The following is a 21502-nucleotide window of genomic DNA, read 5'->3' as shown; positions in this document are numbered from 1 at the left end:
ATCCCCCTCATGACCCTGTGCCCTAACACATGCATTGCTCCATCCCCGCCTTCCTCATGCCCACCCCTTCTTTCAAGTCTTCTCCCAGCACCTTCCCCTCCCCCCTCTAGCCCCCAGTGCCCTTACCCTCTCCTCTCCCAGCATCACCCCATTCCCCCTCCCACTGACACCTCCCCTCCTGCCCTTTTCCTCATTGTCTGCACTTGACCCCCTAGGATTTGTCTTTCCTGCACCCCGTCCCTTGGTGCCTTCCCCTTTCTTCTTCTCCTGACTGCCTCCCCTCAGCACAAGACCCTTCCCCATATTTTCCCCCTCCCCTCCTCTCCCCACATCCCAGCCCAGTCCCTTCCCCTCCCCCAGGGACAGAGCTAGGTTTTTTGCTGCCCCAATCAAAACATTTTTGCTCCCCCCCTTTTTTGTTTTCTTTTACACGTTTGCATTTTGCAATTTTTTTTTCATTTTTGTCCCAGCATTTTAGCCCTATAAATAGCAAATAGCATTTTCATTCATTTTTTTCCATAAAGGCAAAGGCGCTTCAAGTGAACTCCCCCTTTCACTCGCTGCTGGGTCACAGCAGCCTTTTCCCTGGCCTGTCCAGCCCCTCCCTGTGGACAAGCACCCCTCACTCCCGACCCACAGGGGAAACGGTGCAGGGAACAGTGGGGGGGGGGGAGGGGACACGGGTGGCGCAGGGAACGGAAGGCACAGAGCCAGAGAGACGCAGGGATGGAGGGAGGGAGAAGTGTGCGGTGGAGGCACGGGGAATGGGACGTGGGGAACGGGAGGGGCAGAGGGATTGGGGTCTAGGGGCAGTGCAGGGAACAGGCAGCACAGAGCTGGGGGGGCAGGGATCAGGGGGAGCAGGGTGCAAGGGCAGTGCAGAGCCAGAGGGAGAGCAGGGGATCCGGGGTGGAGGGGTGGCGTGGGGAATGGGCAGTGGGAGCCAGATAGGGCGCGGGGCGGGCGCAGCGAGCTGGGTGGTCGGCCGGGATAGGAATAAGGGATCTTTCGGAAAAGGGTTCATTTTCTGAAAGATCCCCGTCTAAACTGGCGCTTTTTTCTGGCAAAGTTCCGAGCCGGAAAAAAGCAGCAGCCATGTTTATGCAAATGAAGCGGGGGGGATTTGAATCCCTGCTTCATTTGCAATTGCGATGTGTCTAATTTGCATCCCTTTTACGGAAAAGGGATGCAGTCTAGACACAGCCATACTGTGCTAGTAAAATATGCGTGGCAACACTGTACGTAAAGTTCTAATATTTTACTGAGATATATTCCAAGTTCAGACAAGCAGGCACAACACCTTTTCTCAAAGACAAAAGGCAAACTGATACCTCAGTTAGGTGTCAACAACATCAAATCAAATGGACTACCATTGGGTTGAGCAGCTATTCTTTGGCAGGAAAATGTGTGAAAAAGAAATTTAATTCTTGGCAAAGAAACAGCTGGAGGTTCCCATCCCACAGACTTTCTGTCTTATGAAACTCAACTGGAGATGTTTTTCAAAGAGGAGGAAAAGATCTAAAACATAGGGGGACATGCCCCAAAAGATCTCTCCTTTCATGTCTACTCACAACATCAAATTTCTTGATCCTTCTTCGCAGTGCTACATAATCTGCAGTGACCCGCTCAAGGTCATTCTTGGCCGTATCGTTAGTTCCCACATGGAGAAGCAGGAAGGGAGTAGTGATCCGAAGATTTGATCAGTTTTGGAAGACTCTTGGTCACATTCTGAATGCAAGCTCCCGGTAAGCAGCACACTTCTCAAGATTGCAGGTCTGGATGGTAGATGGATGACTCAGTCCCTCTTAGGAGGAGTCCCCGACCATCACCACCCGTCGTCTTCTTTTGGGGGTGGTGGTCGTGGAACCCCCATCCCTAGGACTACACATCCCATGCCTTCCGGTAGATGGTGTTCCCTTCTGATTTCTTCCCTGAGAGGTCCCTGCCAAAGCATTCTCCACCACAGTGTCTGTGGAGAAAGCCTGAAAGTGGTTCCTTACCTTTACAGGAATAGGGGATACCTGAGTGGGCCTTCTTCTTCTAGAGGTTACATGCTGCCAGTTCTCTTCTCTGTCCTGTACTGCCCTCAGTGGCTCTTCAGCCTGCTGTGCCTGCAGGATTAAATACTGCCTTCTACTGAAGAAGTGTTCAGCTTCCTGAACGTAGGGTCAATACTTGGGCCTCAAGTCCTTTAATTTTTTCTTCCAAAACGGCAACCAGCTTGCACTTAGTGCAGATGAAATCCCTTCTTTCTTCTAGAAGGAAGACAAATATGGCACATGATGTGCAGGTAACAAGAGCAGACCTATCACTATCCATACCTACCTTCCTTCTGAGAGATTCCTCAGATGTTATTAAATGCCTCCTTGAAAGGCAGGAGAGAGAAAAGAAAAAAAAATTCTTCAAGGAAAAGAGTACGAAACACTACTGGGGTCTCCCAGGGAGAGTTCCAAGGCAAACTCCTGCGTTGGCCGCTGCCCTGTTCGTTGCTCTCAGCGGTCGCCCTGGCTCCCTTTTTTTAGAAGGCTGAGGCTAGGCCCAACTCAAAGCCTTGCCTCTGATGCAATCAATCCCTGAAGGCCCACCAGAGGTCAGGAAATTTTGGTAATGGTTTAGTGAAAAGATTTTTTAAAGAATGGCAAGTGTATCGCCACCCCCCTTCCAAACTCCCTCTTACAGCTCCCTATTATCAGCCCCTGTTCGAAAACTCCTTGGTTACTGACTCTCTGCTATATAAAGCCCTGGACTGCCCCATAACCCCTTCCCCTGATTAAGGCTCAACCAATGAGCAGAGGGAGACCATCCCTTAGGAGGGGAGTGTGACAGCGCATTGGGGTTTTCCCATCTCCTGCACCCCCATAATGGCAAGAACAAACTCTACCAGCCAGTGGAATAGAGGGAGTTTATTACTTCTCCAGGATATAGCACAGCACAGATGTCATCTGGTTACAGGAACAGGGCCTAGGATGCCTCAGCCCTCCTTGAGAGGGGGGAGACTGGGCCCCTAAATTCCAGCCCCTTTCCCTAGGCTGTCTCCTCCATGATCCCAGACAGAAACTAACTCTCTTCCAGCCCTGCCCCCCAGCCAGGGCGGGATTCCACCTTCCTTTGTTTCTCTCCCTGGGGGGTAGCTGGTCAGACAGGTTGAGAGACTCTCTTCGCATAATGACTCATCCCCTGCCCTGCTGGGCCGTGCTACAGACAGCAGCCAGTGGGGGTAACCCACAGCCCCAGCATAGCAACCAGCAAGATACCCCCACTACGTCACAGGGAGCGATGGCAATAATAGTAGGAGTAACGAGTCGGTGCATGTTGGTAATGATGGTCATTGTGATAGTGAGAGCTGCCCGGGGATGAGTGCCTGTAATCTTCCCACTATGCAGTATGTGGAGATACCGGGGAATGAGCGGGCATGTAGGAGGCTCTGGATGACGACGGTGGAGAGATGGAAATTCATCTAGTATGGTAATAAGTATGCCTCATCGGTTCCGCACTAGCAGGAGACAGTGATCTACGGTGCGGAGAATGAGGGGAGCCGTGCTGTTCAAGTGGTCAGGTGTACCATGCTGGTGATCTCAGTGCCAGTGGAGATGGTGCTGGTGCTGGAGAGAAAGTCGGTGAGATGGAACATGGAGTGGGACTCCGATGCTTATCTAATTTAGATGAGGCTTTCCTGGAAGTGGGGAATACCTCAGGTCTCTCCAGTGCCAATGGTGCTTCCCATGGTGCCAAAGCTGCTGGTGCCGACAAAGTTGTCGGTGCTGTAGCCAATGGTGCCAACGGAGGTGCAGGTACGGCTTTGGTGGACGAAGCCACTGGTGCCAAAGCCGTTCTTGGTTCCACTCAGGGCCATGATGTCAGCACCATAAGCAGCATCTTCTTGGTCTTAGAGGTCCAAACCGCCCTTGAATGGGAAAAGGCAGTTCTAGACATGCCTGGCTTGTCCCCAATGCTCACCATGCTCCGGGAAAGGGACAGCAAGGAGCAAGTTGGTGATGCCCAAGTGTTTTGGGGCGGAACGGAGCCTGGTGAAGAGGCTCTACGTTTCTGAGAGACAGCCGGTTCTGAGGAAGCTGTGGACTTTGAGTCCAATAACTGGAGAGCCTTGTTGAAGAGAATCATTTTGAGGTACATCTCTCTGTCCCAACGTGCTCTCACCGTTAACTTTGTACAGTGAGAACACTTCTGTGCTATGTAGGCCTCGCCGAGACAGGGGATACATGATGCGTGTCCATCTGAGGCGGGCATGGCTTCGTGACATGTGTCACACATCTTAAAGCCTGGTGAGCCAGGCATCTTGATTTTCTTTCTTCTTTCTCTCCCTCTCTCTCTTTTTTTTTTTTTTAGTGCACGGCCTGAAGGCCAAGAGGTCGGAAAGAACGAGGAGGTTGCGTAACGCAATCTAACTAACTATATTCAGAAGAAAAAAAATCTTACCTCTTTTTTTTATTTCTTAAACTAAAGTACAGAAAAAAAGTCTGAGCAACTAAGAATTATAAAAACTAATTTACAGAGTATCACAGTCTCTGAAGAGAGGTAGTTCACTCCATCCACGGCTGGGGGTGGCTGACAGGAACTGGCGGGAGCCGGACCACGCGAGTGTGCAAAAGAGTGTGAACGCTGCGAGGCGCCAGCCGCGCATACACGGTCCAGCTGACCACCGCTATGAAAAATCTCTGAGCTGCAGTGCCGGGACAAGCCCGACACTTAACAGTGGAGCACCATGGGGGTTTCCCAGGATTGTTCTGTAGTATAACTCATGGAGGGTTGGCCATAGCACTCAGTATGGCTGGGAGTGATTTACTCATAGGAGGCTGTTTGTGAGCAGACCAGGAATGGTTATTCTCACAGCAAGGCAGGGTAAAAGGCACCCCACACTGGAGAATTGAGGGGATGCATATATTCAGCAGTCCATACTGTACCCTGGGGAATGTCACAATATTCATTAGATGGATTAAATACGGGCTCACTGGCAGATCTCGAAACATAGTTGGTAATGGCAAGATCTCATGCTATCACCAATCTAGATGAACACATAAAATAATATAGATTTGGCTACAGAAATGAAAATATTATGAGCCTGGTGAGGGTGATGCAGACAAATCTGTTCTCCCCATGGTCTATGAAGGAAAGGGATGAAAAGGGAGTACTTGGAATAAGATTTCAAAATCCAAAAGGACCATTACGACCATCCATCCCCTATTCTGACCCCTTGCAAAGCTTGAGTAAAATGTAACTTTTAAAAAGAGAGCTACATTCTCCATAAAGACTCCAAGCCAGTGCTCTGCACTATTTTTGAAGTGGGGGCCATTTTAGCAAAAAACTTTCAATATGAGAGTAACATCAACTGCTAAATTAACACATTGCTTACCACTCCTTATCTTACAGAGTCACTCATGTAACTAAAAGTCTGCTACTTGTACAATAAGCCAATACTTCCTTTATAAACAGGTGGGATGCGGGAGTGAGGACTGGGCGGGCGCATAAGCACCGGCGGCCCGTGAGCCTAGGCGAGCTAGGCAGGGCCCAGGCGCCCGATGATGACGTCACGACCATTGACAGCCATGCAGGCAGGGGCGTCGATTGCGCTGCCCCGCCTAGGGAACCAGCTGCTGCAGCTGGCCTCGGGCCACTCCTGTGCATAAGCTTATCAGGTAGTCAACTGGAGTATCAACTACTCTCACTCCCTTGCTGCCTCTCATAGAACCTGTGCTGGGGGGAGAGCCGCAATGCTGTCTCCCCACTCCCCCATTGTCTCTATCAAAGGGCCGAAGCTCACCAGGGCAGAGGCTACTTCAGTAGCAGCCCATGTCCGTGGGGGTTCTAACAGGAAGCTGGGCCCCTCCCCCACAGACAGGCTGTTGCCACCAAGTAGCCCCTGTTCATGGCGTCCTGGCTTGGCTGTACACAGGGGCTGCTCTGGTAGCAGCCTCTGTTCGTGGTGGACAGGGCTGACCACTGTGAATTAAGGATGTTAAGGATTGTATAATTGACTAATCAAGTAATCAATGCATTTTTGCATCGAGTATTTGATTAGTCAATAGGGCGGCGCTACCCTTTGAAATGCTGTGGCTGTATTTCAAAGGGGCAGCGCTGCACGGAGCCCAGGAACTCCCTAACTGACCCCAGGCTCCACGCAGAGGAGTTTCAAAGGGGTAGTGCTGCACATCTGATCCCGGGCTCAAAGGAGCAGTGCCACGCAGCTGATCCCAGCTCCCCACGGTGCTGCCCCTTTGAAATGCCACCATAGAGTTTCAAAGGGGCAGTGCAGCGCGGAGCCCAGGTCCCCCGCTCCTTGCTGCCTCTATCAGATAAAGGCAGTGGGGGGGGGGAGGGAGGAGTGACTAGTGGACTATCCAGTCAACTATCCAATAAGCATTTGCTTATTGGCTAGTCAATTAGTCCTTAACATCCCTACCACGAATAGGGGCTGCTGGACTCAGCGCGAGCCAGGATGGATCTTACTACATTTAAAATGCAAAGCCACAGCACAGATGGCTCCAAGAGCCAGCATGAACCAGGACTGCTCAGTCTCGGCTTGAGCCTTCTCCTGGAGCTTCCCCCACTGAAGCTCTGCAGAGCAGACCTTATCACCTAATCATGCAGTCGATACAAATATCAATTTCACGATTAGTCATATAATCATAATTTAACATCCCTAGTCTGCGTTGGGGCCAGGAATGAGGAATTTAGGGTCCCCCTAGCTCTGTCCCTCTAGGTAGCATCTAGCTCCAGGATAGGGACCTCTCTGAGATGGGACACCACCAAAAGAGTGGACCAGTGGCCTAAAGAGTTACAGAGGATCTTCTTTCTAGATGCCTAGCTGTTTATGATATAGAGCTCTGTGTAAGCTTGAAAGCTGGTCTCTCTCACTAGCAGAAGTTGATCCAATAAACGATATCACCTCACACATATGCTCAGGGTCATACTGATCACCAGAGTTGAGGTCAGGAAGGAATTTACCCCTACGTCAGAATGGCTGGGACCTTGAGGGTTTTTCACCTTCCTCTTGCTTCCTCCTGCTTTCAGCATGTGACACACAGTTAAGTCTCCTGAAGACTGAAAGGTTTTGATCTAACCGAAGTCTCTGACTTTTACATGGGGTATGAGGATGAAGTGTAATGGCCTATGACATATAGAAGTTCAGACCAGATGATCTAATGGACATTTCTGGCCTTAAAACACTATGCAATTTTAATTCACAGTCCCCCAAAATTAGCGATTTCTTTAAATCTGTGCCAATAAGTTGTTAGCATAGGAGGGTTATGGAGAGGCAGTGTAGTCCAGTGGCTGGGCTGAAGTCAGGAGACACAGCTGCTGTTCCCAGCTCTGATATCAATCTGTTGCATAACCTTGGTCATTTCGCATTAGCTTTCTGAGCCTCTATTTCTCCTCCCACCATTTGTCTGTTTTGTCTTTTTTAGTTAAATTGTGAGATTTTTCAGGCCAGGACTGTTCCTTACTGTACATTTATATGGTGACTTGCACAGCAGGGCCCTGATCTCAGTGAGGGTCTCTATTACCATGACACACGTAAATAATACAGAATGTTGAGGGAATTTATAGCTGCCACAAAGTAATAGCTTCGTGAGGACTGGTGGAGATGGCATGCTCCAACAGCAGCACAACAGGATAGGAATTCTTCAGTTATCAAGGACACACTTTTATATCTTCTCTTATTAAAGCGCCTGCTGTATAGGCAGGATGGCATCCGCATTCCACCAGTTAAGGATTTTATTAAGAGGGAAACAGTATTCTTAACAAGCATGAGAATATTGGGGAGAAGTGTTAGTGGTCATCAACTGTCTGTTCCTAGCAGCAGCAATATTCAAGTATCTGAATAATTCCTGAAACATTTATGACAGGAGTTTATAGATAATTAAGTGATAAACTTTAGGACCAACATATAATAAAATCTGGGTAAAAAAAGACTCTACCACTGTACTGTGACTCCTCCAGAAGACTGATGTTCTGTGAATTCTTTCCTAGTCATGCTTACCTTCATCTGTGTTGCTTTGAGGGCTGAGAATGGAAGGGCTTGATCCCATATCTAGAATCTGCCAAATATCCTGGAGGGAGCTGTGTACTCCAGATGATGACAACCGGCTCTGCTGGGACTGGCCAGTGTTCTCCCTACTGAGTTGCTGTGATCGGTTTGTTTCTGAGGAGGTACATCCCTTCTGTTGCCCTTGACTGCCATTTCTAACTGAAGAGTGCAGCTGAACCTATGAGAATCAAAACATCGTCTTAAGAAGATATCTACTCTTCAGATGGATTACACACAGAACCTGGGTTAATCAGAAGAGGGCAGCAGAGAGAGGGTCAGAACTGGAAGTATCTCAGTGAGGGTATGTCTACACAGCAGTATTATTCCAAAATAACATAGTCTGCGTCTACACAGCAAGCACTTATTTCAACATGTCAAAACAATGTCGAGCTGGAGGACTTCTAACTCTGACTTCTGTAACCTCACTGTATGAGGAGTAAGAGAAGTCAGAGGAAGAGAGCTCTCTCTCAGACTTCCTGCTGTGTAGACAGTGCCAAAAGCTGAAATAAGCTATTTTGACTTAAGCTATGCAATAGACGTAGCTCAAGTTGCATAGCTTATTTTGGCTTTAGCCCTGCTGTGTAGATGTGCCCTGAGATAGCTATATGGTTTCCAAAGCTGTGAGACAAGCTGTGTTGTTATTTTTAATTCAGATGGAGGCATAAGGGAAAAGAGAGTGAGGATGGAACATGGACAGTTTGGTTGGGATACAACTTGTTTAAAGGGCTGTCCATTAATCTCACACAATTAGCTCGAAAATTAATCTTGATTAATTGTACTCACGTGATTAATTTAGAAAAATTAATCTTGAATAATCACACTCAAACAACAGAATACCAACTTAAATGTATTAAATATTTTGGATGTTTTTCTACTCTTTCAAATATATTGTTTTCTATTACAACACAGAATACCAAGTGCACAGGACCCACTTCATATTTTTATTACAAATATTTGCACTATAAAATGATAAAAAGAAATAGTATCTTTCAGTTCATCTCATATAAGTGCTGTAGTTAAAAATTACAAATGTAGAAGTGTTTTTGCACTTCGAAACAATGTAACATTTTAGCACTTCTAAATCCATGCATTCTTACCTCTTGCTCTGCCAATCACCAAGACAAACAAGTGTGTTTACATTTACAGGAGATAATGCTGCCTGCTTCTTATTTACAATATCACCTGAAAGTGAGAACAGGCGTTCACATGGCACTGTTGTCTAGCATTGTAATGTATTTATGTATCAGATATCATATGTTAAACATTCATGGGTCCCTTGAAGCTTCAGCCACCATTCCAGATGACATGCTTCCATGCTAATAATGCTTGTTAAAAAATAATGCATTAAATAAATTTGTGATTGAACTCCTTGGGAGAGAACTGTATGTCTCGTTCTGTTTTACCAACATTCTGCCATATATTTCATGTGATAGCAGTCTTGGATGATGACACATCACACGTTCTTTTTTTTGAACACTTTCACAGCAGTTCTGACAAAAAGCAAAGGTACCAATGTGAGATTTCTAAAAACAGCTGCAGCACTCAAGATTAAGGATCTGAAGTGCCACCCAAAATCTGAGAGGGACAAAATGTGGTGTATGTTTTCAGAAGTCTGAGAAGAGCAACGCACCGATGTGGAAACTACAGAACCAAACAACCAAAAAAGAAAATCAACCCTCTGTTGGTGGCATCTGACTCATGTGATGAACACATCTCAGTCGCACTGCTTTGGATCCTTATCAAGCAGAACCCATCATCAGCATGGAAGCATGTCCTCTGGAATGGTGGCTAAAGCATGAAGGGACTTAGGAGTCTTGAGCATATCTGGCATGTAAATATCTTGCAACAGCAGCTACAACAGTGTCATAAAAATGCCTTATTTCCACTTTCAGGTGACACTATAAACAAGAAGCAAGCAGAATTGTCTCCTGAAGATTGTAACGAAACAATACCGTCATCATTGTCAACAATGAGGACTGCAACAATATCATCATCGTTGTCAATGATGAACTAACCAATATTTTTTACATAGAACTAAAGCACACATTTAAAGTAGATCACACTAGCCAAAACCTCACGTACTGTACCTGAAGCTGGGGTAATTCTGCTCCCTTGCCACAGCTACTTGGAGCATTTTCACCATTTACGCTCTCTATTGAGCTAGGAAAGGCAGTCCTAGAAGTCAATCTTGAGACATGTTGTTGCTGTGCATACTGGAGCTCCTGTTATGAAAAGAAGCCAGCCCAAATTATTGTACATTTCATTTAACACCAGCATCCACAGATAACCTGCAATATATTTCCTGACTGTACTTGCAGGTCAGCTTCTTGTGTGTTACTGCAAGCACTAGACACATACAATAGAGACTGTATTAAGGAGGAGCCTGAACTACGTTATGTATCCACGAGATCAGTATTGCTACGATGGACTCGTTTGCACTGCACACGCAGTAGCACATAGTGATCAGGTCACCCTGCTACATGGCATGGACATTGAAAGGTTTGAAATGCCCAGTGTAAGGACCTACGAGGGATACAAACAGAGAGAAAAGGGCCCAGGAATGAATGATGCTGGGAGGAAAGCCCTTCACTGTGTCTTTAGGGATCTGGAGCCAGAAGTCTTGCAGAGAAGGTGCAGCCAGGTCCCTCTCTCACCCAGTCAATTGGAAATGGGCTGGATCTCAGGCGGGGACTAGCATAAAAGCTGGCAATTCCCTCGTAACAGGGCAGACGCCAGCAAGAGAGGGTTGCCTGTTGGGTCCTCTCAGCCTGGAGATTAATTGAGGAAAAAGGAGCCAGCTGAGGAAGCAGCTGGTTAAATTATAGCCCAGGCCCAAGGAGGAGAGCTGAGCACTCCTACAGAGGTGTTAACTCCCTAATTAGCACAAAGAGCTGACCAGGACTTTTCTAGGGACTCAGTGCAGGGTCGTCTCAGGGAACTACCAAAGCATGTCATCCTTGGTGGAAAAACTTAATCAGATCCCATGAAGGAGGTACGGTTTTGAATGAATCCAAGTCTGGCAACTGATAGAAAGACCCCCAGGGAATGCTGAGTGCAATGAACTAGGAGGGTTTCAAGGGAGTTTGCTGGAGATGCTCACCCCTTGCCAAGAACCAAAACTCTCCTGCTAGAAATTCCTACTAAACTCTCGCCATAACTTCTATTCTCTATTGCTACTGCTAACATCATCCTACCTAAACTTAAAAAACAACAAATGGTCTGGTAGCACCTTATAGACTAACAAAACATGTAGATGGTATCATGAGCTTTCATGGGCACAGCCCACTTCTTCAGATGACCGGAGTTTTGAGTTTGGGATGTGCAGACCCAAAATAAATAGGGAAGAAGGGGGGGGGGGGAGAAAAGAAGGGGGCGGGAAACAAATAACAGAGGGTATGAAAATATCAAAGGGAAAAACAAGTAGGCAGAACTGGTAACCTATAAGCACCTAAGGATTGGATAGTTAAAAGAAGCAGATAAGGATCATAGGATAGCAATTAGATAGGAAGGGTACTAACATCCTGCCTGTTGCCCAGGCTTGTAACAAGAGTCATTTTTAACTTCTTACATTCAGGCTATGGCGAAATGACATAAAAGTATTTGACAGTGCAAATAATCACCAACCTAAAATATTTTGCTAATGGAGATGATAGGAATCTCTGTTCAAGAAGTGGTCCCTAGGATGCCACATACAGAAGTATGTCTGGTGTATTTAGTTCATCTCAGTAACATAAAGGAGACTATTAGTTCAACTCAATCCAGAACCAAAACGGTTTAGAGAGCCCTTATAGCAGACTTCCTGAAATTAAAAAAAAAACAAACAAACCCAGCTCTAAAATGATCATGCCGGGGCTCTTGATCAAGTCACCTCTTAATCTCTTTGTTGACTAAAAGAGATTCAACTCTATGGGTATGTCTACACTACAGCACTAATTCGAACTAACTTAATTCGAATTAGTTAATTCGAACTAAGCTAATTCGAATTAGCGCATCTAGATTTAAAAACTAATTCGAATTAGCGTTTTGCTAATTCGAACTAGTGCGTCCACACTGATTGGACGCTGGGTCGCATTTAAAGGCAGCTGAAACTGGTTCTGGCAGGGCATCAGGTCAGTAGTTGCTTTGTGTGGCTGCTGTCTGAGGCTATCTGAGGCTCGTGCTTAAAGGGACCCCCCTGGATAGCCGGTTCTCAGCTTTTCCACTTGTTTGCCTACCTCGCAGAGGGACAGCAAAGCGTTTTTCTCTTCACATGCCTGTGTTGGTGCTTCCCATTGGGGATGCTGTTGCAGTTGGCAACATGGAGCCAGAGATCACCCTGGGCATGCTACTCCAGTTTTTGGACTTGCTGCTGCAAGCCTGCCAGCAATGGGTGGAGGCTGCCTTGCACCACCTGGTGCATGTCAGCCCTCTGCCTCTCCCCCTGGCCTCCCCGGGGGTCGTGGAGGAGTGGCAGCAGCGCCCGGATGCCAGCGTGCCCCGCTGCATCTGGCGTCTGGACACCAGCAGTGACTAGTGGGACCGCATCATCCTGGAGCGCTGGGGAGACAGACAGTGGACCCAGAACTTTAAGTTGAAGAAGGACACCTTCCTGGAGCTCTGCGAGTGGCTCGCCCCTGCTCTGCAGCGATGGGACACTCACATGAGGCCCGCCATCCCCCTCCAGAAGCATATGGCCATCTCCCTGTGGAAGCTCTCCACGCAGGACAGCTACCGATCCATCGGGAACCAGTTCGGCATGGGGAGATCTACCGTCGGAGCACTGCTCATGCAGGTACAGCACCCACCGGCCACTGGGCCGGCGGGGAAGGGGGGCTGCAAGGAGGAGGTGGGCCGCCCCAGGGAAAACGGCGAGCGGGGGGAGGTGGCAAAAGTGCCCCGCACGTGAGGGTTCGGTCTGTCCCAGCCGTACTACATGCTGCCCGCGGGGGTTGCTTCTGGGAGTGGGGTGCGGGGCAGTGCCAGGGAATGAACACTCTCAGCCACCTGGGCACCCCAGTGATTTGCAGTTTGCTGTGTCCCTCTACAGGTGGTCAAGGCCATCAACCGGGTGCTGCTCCGCAGGGTGGTCCACCTCGCCGACCTGGACGCCATCATCCAGGGGTTCGGTGCCCTCAGCTTCCCCAACTGCGGTGGGGTAGTCGACGGGACACACACCCCCATCCTTGCCCCGGAACACCAGGCCTCCCAGTACATCAACCACAAGGGGTACTTCTCCGTCCTCCTCCAGGCCATGTGTGACCACTGGGGCCAGTTCACGGACATTAATGTGGGCTGGTCCGGCAAGACACACGACGCACGGGTGTGCCGGAACTCCTTTGTGTGCCACAGGCTGCATGCCGGGACCTTCTTCCCCGACCGCCACATCAGGGTCGGGGACGTGAACATGCTTGTGTGCCTGGTGGGGGTTGCGGCCTACCCCCTACAGTCCTTTCTGATGAAGCCATACACAGGACATCTCAACCCCTCCCGCCAGGCCTTCAATGCCAGGCTCACCAGGGCCGGCATCGTGGTTGAGGGGGCCTTCGGACACCTGAAAGCCAGATTTAGGTGCCTCCTCACCCGCCTTGACCTCGCCGAGCACAATATCCCTCCCGTGGTGGCAGCATGTTGTGTGCTGCACAATTTGTGCAAGCGGAAGGGGGAGGCTTTCCTGCCAGCCTGGATGGCTGAGGTTGACCGCATGGCTGGCCAGTACGTGCAGCCCCGCACTACTGCCGTCCGGGAGGCCCAGCGGGGGGCCGTCGGATCCGGGAAGCCCTGAGGGAGAGCTTCCAGGTGGAGAAGGAGGACTGAACTCTCCCTGCATGCCCCACTGGGGCCTTCTTCCACCCTCCCCCCTTCCTCTTTCCCCTCCCTAACCCACCTTCCTAATGTCAAATAAAGATACCTGTTTTGCCAACAAAAATCTTTTTTTATTTGACATGACTGGGGTGGGAGAGGGGAGGGGGAAACCTGGGAGGAGGGAGCTGAAAGGGGAGGAAGGAAAGGGAAAGCTCAGGGTTGGGGGTCCTGCGGGCTCTCCCATCTCGCAGCACTGCAGGTGCGGGGGCATCGGGGAGGAGTGGGTGTGGAGGATGGGGCAGGAGGGACGGGGGGGCGTAGGAAGCGGAAGGGGAAGCAGGGGTGGGAGGAGGAGCGAGAGCTGGGGTGGCTGCAAGGGCTGGAGCAGGAACCTGTCCACCAGGGTCTGGAGGTGACCTCTGAGGGCAAAACTCTGCTCCTCCAGCACTTCCAAGCTCTGCTGCCGCAGCCGCAGGTCCTCCCGGACCTAGTGCTCCTGGATGTGGATCTGGTGCTCCAGTAGCCGCAGGTGCCACCGCTGGTAGTCCTCCAGGTTCCTGGTGCACCTGCTGGCCCGGGTGCAGGTGCCTGTTGCAGGAGGGGTGGTGCGCCCTGCAGTCCCAGGTGGGTGAAACCCAGCCCCCCTCTGCAAGGTGAGGTCGGTGTGTGGGGAACAGTCCAGGGCCTCTGCAGGACACCCAGCTGCTGCTCCATGCTGGGCAAGGCCCAGGTGCACAGTCCCTGGGCTCCCTCTTCCCCCCACGTCCCCCATCCACATGAGGGAAGCATGATGGCACTCACATGTGGAGCCCTCCCCGGCCTCAGACGACACAGCCGATGTGCTCTGTGGGATTCCTTGGGGGTCCTGGGTCCTGGGCAGGCTTCCTGCAGGCTCCTGGCTCTCGGCATCCTCCTCCTCCGTGTCCAGGACGGGTCCCTCTGCCCCGGGGTCGATCACCACCCGGGGGGCATGGATGGAGTAAGCCCCCAGGATGCGGTCCAGGGCCTCAAAGTGGCGGCAGGCCTCCAGGTCAGCCCCTGGCTGGGAGGCCCTGGAGTAGGACTGCCGCAGGTCTTTGACCTTGCAGCAGACCTACTCCCCGGTCCGCATATGTCCTCTGGTGGCCAGGCTGTCAGCCATGTGGCTGTAGACAGCCGCATTCCTGTGGCTAGTGTGGAGATCGTGGACGTTGGAGGCTTCCCCCCAAACCTCGATGAGGTCCACGATCTCTGCACTAGACCAGGCGGGCGCCCACCTCTTGCGGCCCCGGGCAGGCTCCTGGGAGCCGCCAGCCTGGTCCTGGGAAGAGGGCTGGGTGGCAGCGGGTGGCTGGCTCATCCCGTGTCAGGTGCAGGGTCTGCTGGCTGGGTGCTGGCAGGCTTGCAACTGGCACAAGTACCGTAGCCAGACCGTGGCCCTTTAAGGGCTCCAGGGCTGGGGGGGGGGGCAGAAGAGTTTCCCTGTTTATGCCCAGAGTGGCCACCAGGGCAAGCTGGGAAGGGCTAGCTTCCAACTAGTTTGAATTAAGTGGCTACACAGCCCTTAATTCGAACTACTTAATTCGAACTAGGCGTTAGTCCTCATAGAATGAGGTTTACCTAGTTTGAATTAAGTTTGAACTAGCGGTTTGCATGTGTAGCGCCTATGAAAGTTAATTTGAACTAACGGCTGTTAGTTCGAATTAACTTTGTAGTGTAGACATACCCTATGAATCTTTCCCTATGTGGAGGCAGGGAAAAGGGAATAAGGGAATTTATGTGCAGCCATCTTGGTCTTGGTAGCAAGAGAGCAAGAGTCAGGCTATATTTGTGGCCTGACAACGCGAGAGCTGTAATAAGACGCTGCCTTCGCCTCTCGCCTCCCGCCTCCATACGGAGAGGGGAGGAAGGGAAGGGAAAGCTCAGGGTTGGGGATAGAACGCTGACTCTGGCAGGGATCTTGAGCAAAGGAGCATCTGAGTGGAACTAAAATAACTGTTAGCCACTGGTGTCTGTAATGAGAAGCAGACTAATTGTTTAATGTTATTATATCTAATGGACAGTATATAAACTGCTTCATAATTGTTTGTATTCGACGATCTGCCTAGCAGCAGCTTCTTCCCTTGCAATATTGCTTGAATAAACTGTCTCTGACTACTTGTTGCTCACAAACACAGAGTGAAGTCTGGTTTTCTAACACACCTATGAAGAAGCTTTCTAATTTCTATTTCTTAAGTTGTTCTCATGGCTCTTCTCTGAATCCTCTCCAATTTTTTGACATCTTCCTTGAATTGTGGGCATCAGAATTGGACATAGTGTACCAGTAGCAATTGAATCAGTGACAAATAGAGGATAATAGAAGAGGTAGAAGGTGCAAAAAAGCTTGTAACTTTAAATCAAACATACATCAGTTTAACGAATAAGAGCAACAAAAATGATGAAGGGGTTGGAACGGGTCGCATATGAAGAGAGATTTAAAAGACTTGGACTTTTCAGCTTAGAAAAGAAGAGACTAAGGGGGGATATAATAGAGGTCTATAAAATCATGACTGGTGTGGAAAAAGTGAATAAGGAAAAGTTATTTACTTATTCCCACGATATAATAATTAGGGATCACCAAATGAAATTAATAGGCAGCAGGTTTAAAACAAACAAAAGGAAGTTTTTGTTCACTAAGTGCACAGTCAACCTGTGGAACTCCTTGCTGCCAGAAGATGTGGTAAAGGCTAGGACTTTAACAGGGTTCAAAAAACAACTAGATAGATTCGTAGAGGTTAGGTCTATCAATGGTTATTAGCCAGGATGGGTAAGAATGGTGTCCCTAGCCTCTGTTTGTCTGGAAATGAGTGACATGGGAGGGATCACATGAGGATTACCTGTTGTGTTCCCTCACTCTGGGGCATCTGGTAATGGCCACTGTCGGCAGACTGAATACTGGGCTAGATGGACCATTGGTCTGACCCAGTATGGCTGTTCTTATGAGTAAAGATGCCAGGAATACAAAGGAGATGAGGCATAACACATCCCTCATATATTGCTTGTACCTTGACAATATTTTGAGGATGAGAGAAATCACAAGACTGATGGTTCATTACCCCTGGATAAAAAAATTATCAGTTATAAGTTTCTCTTTGAGCCAACAAACCAGCTAGACAATACTGTAAAAAAACAATCATTGCTATATTTATTTATTTCACGTGGCTCGTCAATAAGTAGGCCAAATTCCATTTTTTTGTCACTGAAAATGGCTCTTCTCTGAAAAGTAGTTATTTAAAGTACATTGCAGGGCTCCTAATATTAAAATTCATCTTAAACTGACACATAATAATACATGATATGTTGCTAGAAAAAATAAGGTTTTTTTTTTTTTTTAAATCAAGACATTTGCATTTTTGAAAGTATTCCAGTTTTGGAAAATAATTGCAAAATTTCCTTTGAACCCAAAACATAATGTTTTTATCATTCTTATTTCTTAAAGAAACAAATCCGTTTTTGTTTTAAATATGAAAAATGTTGCACTTTGGATTTGTGGCAAATATACATTTTCTGGAATGTTTCTGAAAAATCGTATTTCCAAAACGTAAAAATGGCCCAAATCTAATTGGCAATTTAGGTAATTTTTGTACAGCTGTTTGTACAATGCTCAGTGGTATTAACAAGGCACTATTCATCCGGGATGCACTGTGCAGGCAGATGCCTGAAACCTAATGAACCCCACTGACTTCACAGCTGGCTGTACAATGCAGCGGAGTTAACACTGCTGCGAGTATCTTAACTTTTATATTCTAGAGTAGTTTTGGGAGGGTGTTTAGAAAAAGGGGGGAAAAGCCACACCAGCACTTACTGCCTGGCACATTCCTTTACATCAGGAGTAGCCAACCCGCAGCTCGCAAGCCGCAGGTGGCTCTTCAAAGGAAAAATTGTGCCTCCCATACCCGCAACTGTTCTGCGTTCCCCTGCTCTGACCTTTTTTCCTTGTCTGGTCAGGGTGCTGCTACAGCCGATGGAAGCCTGCTCGGGCCACATGTGGCTGTTAAAGGAGCAGCTTTTTTTGTTGTTGTTTTTTGGCTCAACAACTTCTTTACCTTGGCTCTTTGCACTGTATCCACCACTATTTTCATTCTTTGTTTGTAATGCATTGGCCTGTGTGACAGGGCGAGGCAGCCGCACACTGAGCCTGCAGGGCCCGGCCCCTCCCCCGCAGCCCTACCAAGCATGCTCGGGCGGTAGCTCTACTATAAAAGCCTGGGGAAGGACTCAGTCAGGGGTGGCAGCCGGAGGAGAAGGACCTGGTGAAGGGAGCTCCCGCACAGCTGTCACCAGAGACTCCAGAAGAGGCCGGTGGGGATGCAGAGACGAGCTGGTGCATCCCAGAGACTGCCTGCTGAGGAGACGCCAGCCCAGAGGGTGCAGCAAGCTGGACGAGTACATGGGGAGAAACCCCAGTGAACCATGTAGGAAGTGGCCCAGGGCAGGAGCGGGAACCTCCTCTCTTGCCCCGAGAACCTCGGCGCGTTTTGGCCAGATTGCCCCGCCGAGGGAGTGACACACTATCCGGTCACTCACAGGGCCCTGGGCCGGGACTCAGTGGAGTAGGGTGGGCCCAGGTCCCCCTACCTGGGGTGCGTCCCCGCTACAACCCTGAACTGTGTTTTGGGACTAAGGCCGGTGGGCCTTGGCCTCGCCTTATAGGGCCAGATTTAAACTGTGTTTCGGACTCAGGCCGGAGGGCCTTGGACTTAAGAGGTCCTGCGGGAGTGGCCCGCCACAGCCACCCCTGCTTTAAATACATTGTTTATGCACACTCACTGCAACATGTGGGCACTTAGCATCACCTTAGCAATATTTGCAAAAATGTACATGGGTGCTTTCAAGGAACCATCCAGGGAGCAACGTGAGGACCCATTCTTCACTGAACAAAACAGAGACAGTTATTAGTTACCCTCCTCTGCCAAAGCAGACACAACCCAAGTGGTATATACCTAAGGACTCACCTCTCAGTCAAGGAAGCCTAGGAACAATTTGTGAATTAGCTCCCTAGTCAGCTACTTTACATTTTCTGAACTCTGGGGGACTTTATTCTGGTGGGCCATAGAAGAAGTGGTCAGGAAATCTGAATTGTGCGTGTGATTTAAAGATCACAAATTTTAAAAAAATACCACTAAGGGGAAAATAAGAAACCTTTAGGGCTTGCTAGAGGATAGAAGGGTCCAGGCTAGAAGGTAGCAATCAGACTTTGCATTCTGTTTGGTATCTTTTAAGTGGGCAAGCGACAATGTGTTTTGTGTTAAAACAGAAGTGAGCAGACACTACCACAGTGAAGGCAGCATGATTAAGATGATGCTGAAAAAAGCAAAACAGGAAATGTAATCTTTTTGGGTAAGAGGGGCCAACCTAGGGAAGAATCAGGAGTTACAGTGCAGATGTATTCTAGAAATGGTGCGAATAGCTTTGAGGGGCACCACATTTGTTTTTGCTTAATGACTACTCCTCAAATTCATTCACTTTACAAATAGGAACTATTTTTTCCTGATTGCCAACACTATAAACTCAGACCGGAAATTGAAAGTGTCACTAGGTTCTTTATGGCTTTGAGACAGTTCTGCCCTTGAAACTCTATTGGAGACATGCAAGTCAGAAGAGTCTAGCTGGGCTGTTCTGACTCAGTGTTTACAAAGAATGTATCTGCTGCTTACCAGCCACAGACAGGATGAAATACCAGCTCTGCTGAAGTCAATGGCAAACCCCTGCTGACCTCTGCAGAGCCAGGATTTCATTTACACTCTGTTTCTCAGACCATAATTTCATTTTAAGCAAATAAAGTCTGACTTTAAACTCTCCCTTCTCCAATTCCCCCCCCCACACACTCTCTATTTGCATGTTTAAATAGACATGTTATAACAATTATTTGGGTGACAGCGCTTTAAAAATCTGTTGGTCTGAATATTCAGAGGTGTGCTCATTGACTTGTCATTCCAAGTACATTTCAACACATTGCACGTGTTTTCAAATGGACTACAACCATCATTTTAAATCTAAATTACTTCAAGATAAGCACACTATTCATTTAAGACTCAAATGTTAATACAGTAACATAGAAATGAATCTGAAAAGTTTCTTAGGTGAAAACCATTTCTCCTTCTCTCTAGGTTCAGTTAACTCTAATTCAGTCAAACCCAGCCTTTTACAAAACAATTTCAAAACCTGGTTACAAAGGAAGGCAGCTGATGTGGATGTAAAAGGAGATCTAGCGTGAGAAATTTCAGTCCAAGAAGATGCTGGAGAAAGTTATAAGGAACTGAAACTATGGCTCAGCACAATATCTCATTAATCTGGTCAAAAATCTAGTTTCTGGAGGCTGTGTCATTACCTGTGTTGTAAGCCGGTACTGTAGATGCTCCAAAGCAGAGAGTCGGTGATGTGCTTCGTTTGCAAGCTCTTTAGGACTGAGAGCACAACAGCCCGTATGAACTGGATACTGTTTAGAGCTAATGTAATGCTGGAGTCCTAAAAAGGTGAGAAAATAAATTATGAAGAGGGAGCTTTCTATATTGTCATTCTTAACTAAAAGAAAATCCCCCCTTCCTCTAGGTGCTTACAGCAGCCAGAAAGGAGTTACAGAACATGGCAACTTCTCACTGCATAGGGATACAAAAAATGGCCTAGAAATGTCTTTTCCAGGTAGTGATTTTTTTTCAATCCTTTTTCCTAGCAGAATTTAAATCTCTATAATGAAATTCTCTCATATGACATCTACTTTTCACCTCAATTGTATTCCATAATAAGGATATTCTGCTTACTATTCCTCTTCCAAGAGAAACTAACAATTATAACATAAGACAAATAATCTCTTTAAAAATACAGATACAATTTTTAACTTTCTGTAGAGTCCACACTAATACTTTAGCTCTAGGTTGTTCTTTGCTGAATATCTCCATAAGCAACAGTCACTGACTGCCAGACTGTGCCACGTTTTAGCCCAGCACCTTCTGCAGCAGAGACAAATGTGCTCTCAACTCCAGCACCTAATTCTCTCATTAGAAATGCACTGTCTCCAGGATCTGCCTGTTCCCCATACTTTCACATAAGAATCTGGCTCTCAGTCTCAAATCCCTGCCACAGCAGCAAGAGCTTTATGCAGAATGAATTTACCTTCCTTTGAAACTACTCCAAGTTCTGCTCGAAATCTGTTTCCCATTTCAATGAGTTGCTGCTTTTCCTGGCTCAGAATAGAGATCTTCCTCACTGCTTCCTTCAGTTTACTCTGCATCTCTTGTACAGAGCAATTCATATACTGGTGAAGGCCATCTCCTGACCCCGTGCCTGAGAGTTGTTGTCTGAGATTAACAGTGTCTCCTTGAAGCCTTTGGATGACTGAACCCTGAAAGGGAAAGAGACAGCACAAACATCACTTTAATTTAAGGATAAGGGCAGGATACAAACTATTTGACTTAGAAGCTGGTGGCCTGCTTACCCTCGCCCCTCTAACCTCCACCAAAAACAACAACAAACCACATGAATGGTTACATTCTCAACTGCAGCCAATACTGAAGCCCATTTTTAGTATTGCCATTGACAATGTAAATGAAGGTGTAAATTCAGCCAGGATCCAAATCACCATCTGAAAAGATTAGAACAGTGGCTCTCATATGCCAAGAGGGAATACATGACTAGTAAATGTAACCCCAGACATTG

General features: G+C 47.9%; 1 protein-coding gene and 1 long non-coding RNA gene across 4 annotated transcripts in view; one reads left to right on the top strand and one right to left on the bottom strand.

Annotated features, from left to right (window-relative positions):
• CCDC57 (coiled-coil domain containing 57) overlaps positions 1 to 21502 on the bottom strand; it is a 173555-nt gene that overhangs the window by 63623 nt on the left and 88430 nt on the right. For both annotated transcript variants that reach the window (XM_089771854.1, XM_089771855.1), the window contains exons 14-17: positions 20960 to 21188; positions 20178 to 20314; positions 10135 to 10269; positions 8000 to 8225 (exon numbers count right to left, since the gene is read on the bottom strand). In XM_089771854.1, the coding sequence (XP_089627980.1) occupies positions 8000 to 8225; positions 10135 to 10269; positions 20178 to 20314; positions 20960 to 21188 (727 nt within the window). The remainder of the gene's footprint in view (positions 1 to 7999; positions 8226 to 10134; positions 10270 to 20177; positions 20315 to 20959; positions 21189 to 21502) is intronic.
• The window catches only part of LOC112543743 (uncharacterized), a 73763-nt gene that overhangs the window by 5495 nt on the left and 46766 nt on the right, over positions 1 to 21502 (top strand). Inside the window, exons 2-3 of one of the 2 annotated variants that reach the window (XR_012896950.2) lie at positions 1602 to 1745; positions 19957 to 20128. This is a non-coding gene — a long non-coding RNA (uncharacterized LOC112543743). Of the gene's footprint in view, positions 1 to 1601; positions 1746 to 19956; positions 20129 to 21502 lie in introns of those variants that run through there. The other variant, XR_012896946.2, reaches the window with a different exon arrangement.

Source organism: Pelodiscus sinensis, chromosome 20, assembly GCF_052426305.1.
Source record: "Pelodiscus sinensis isolate ZL-2025 chromosome 20, ASM5242630v1, whole genome shotgun sequence".
Lineage (NCBI taxonomy): Eukaryota > Metazoa > Chordata > Testudines > Trionychidae > Pelodiscus > Pelodiscus sinensis.
Note: the sequence above shows the minus strand (reverse complement) of the source record. Positions and strands in the feature narration are given on the sequence as shown.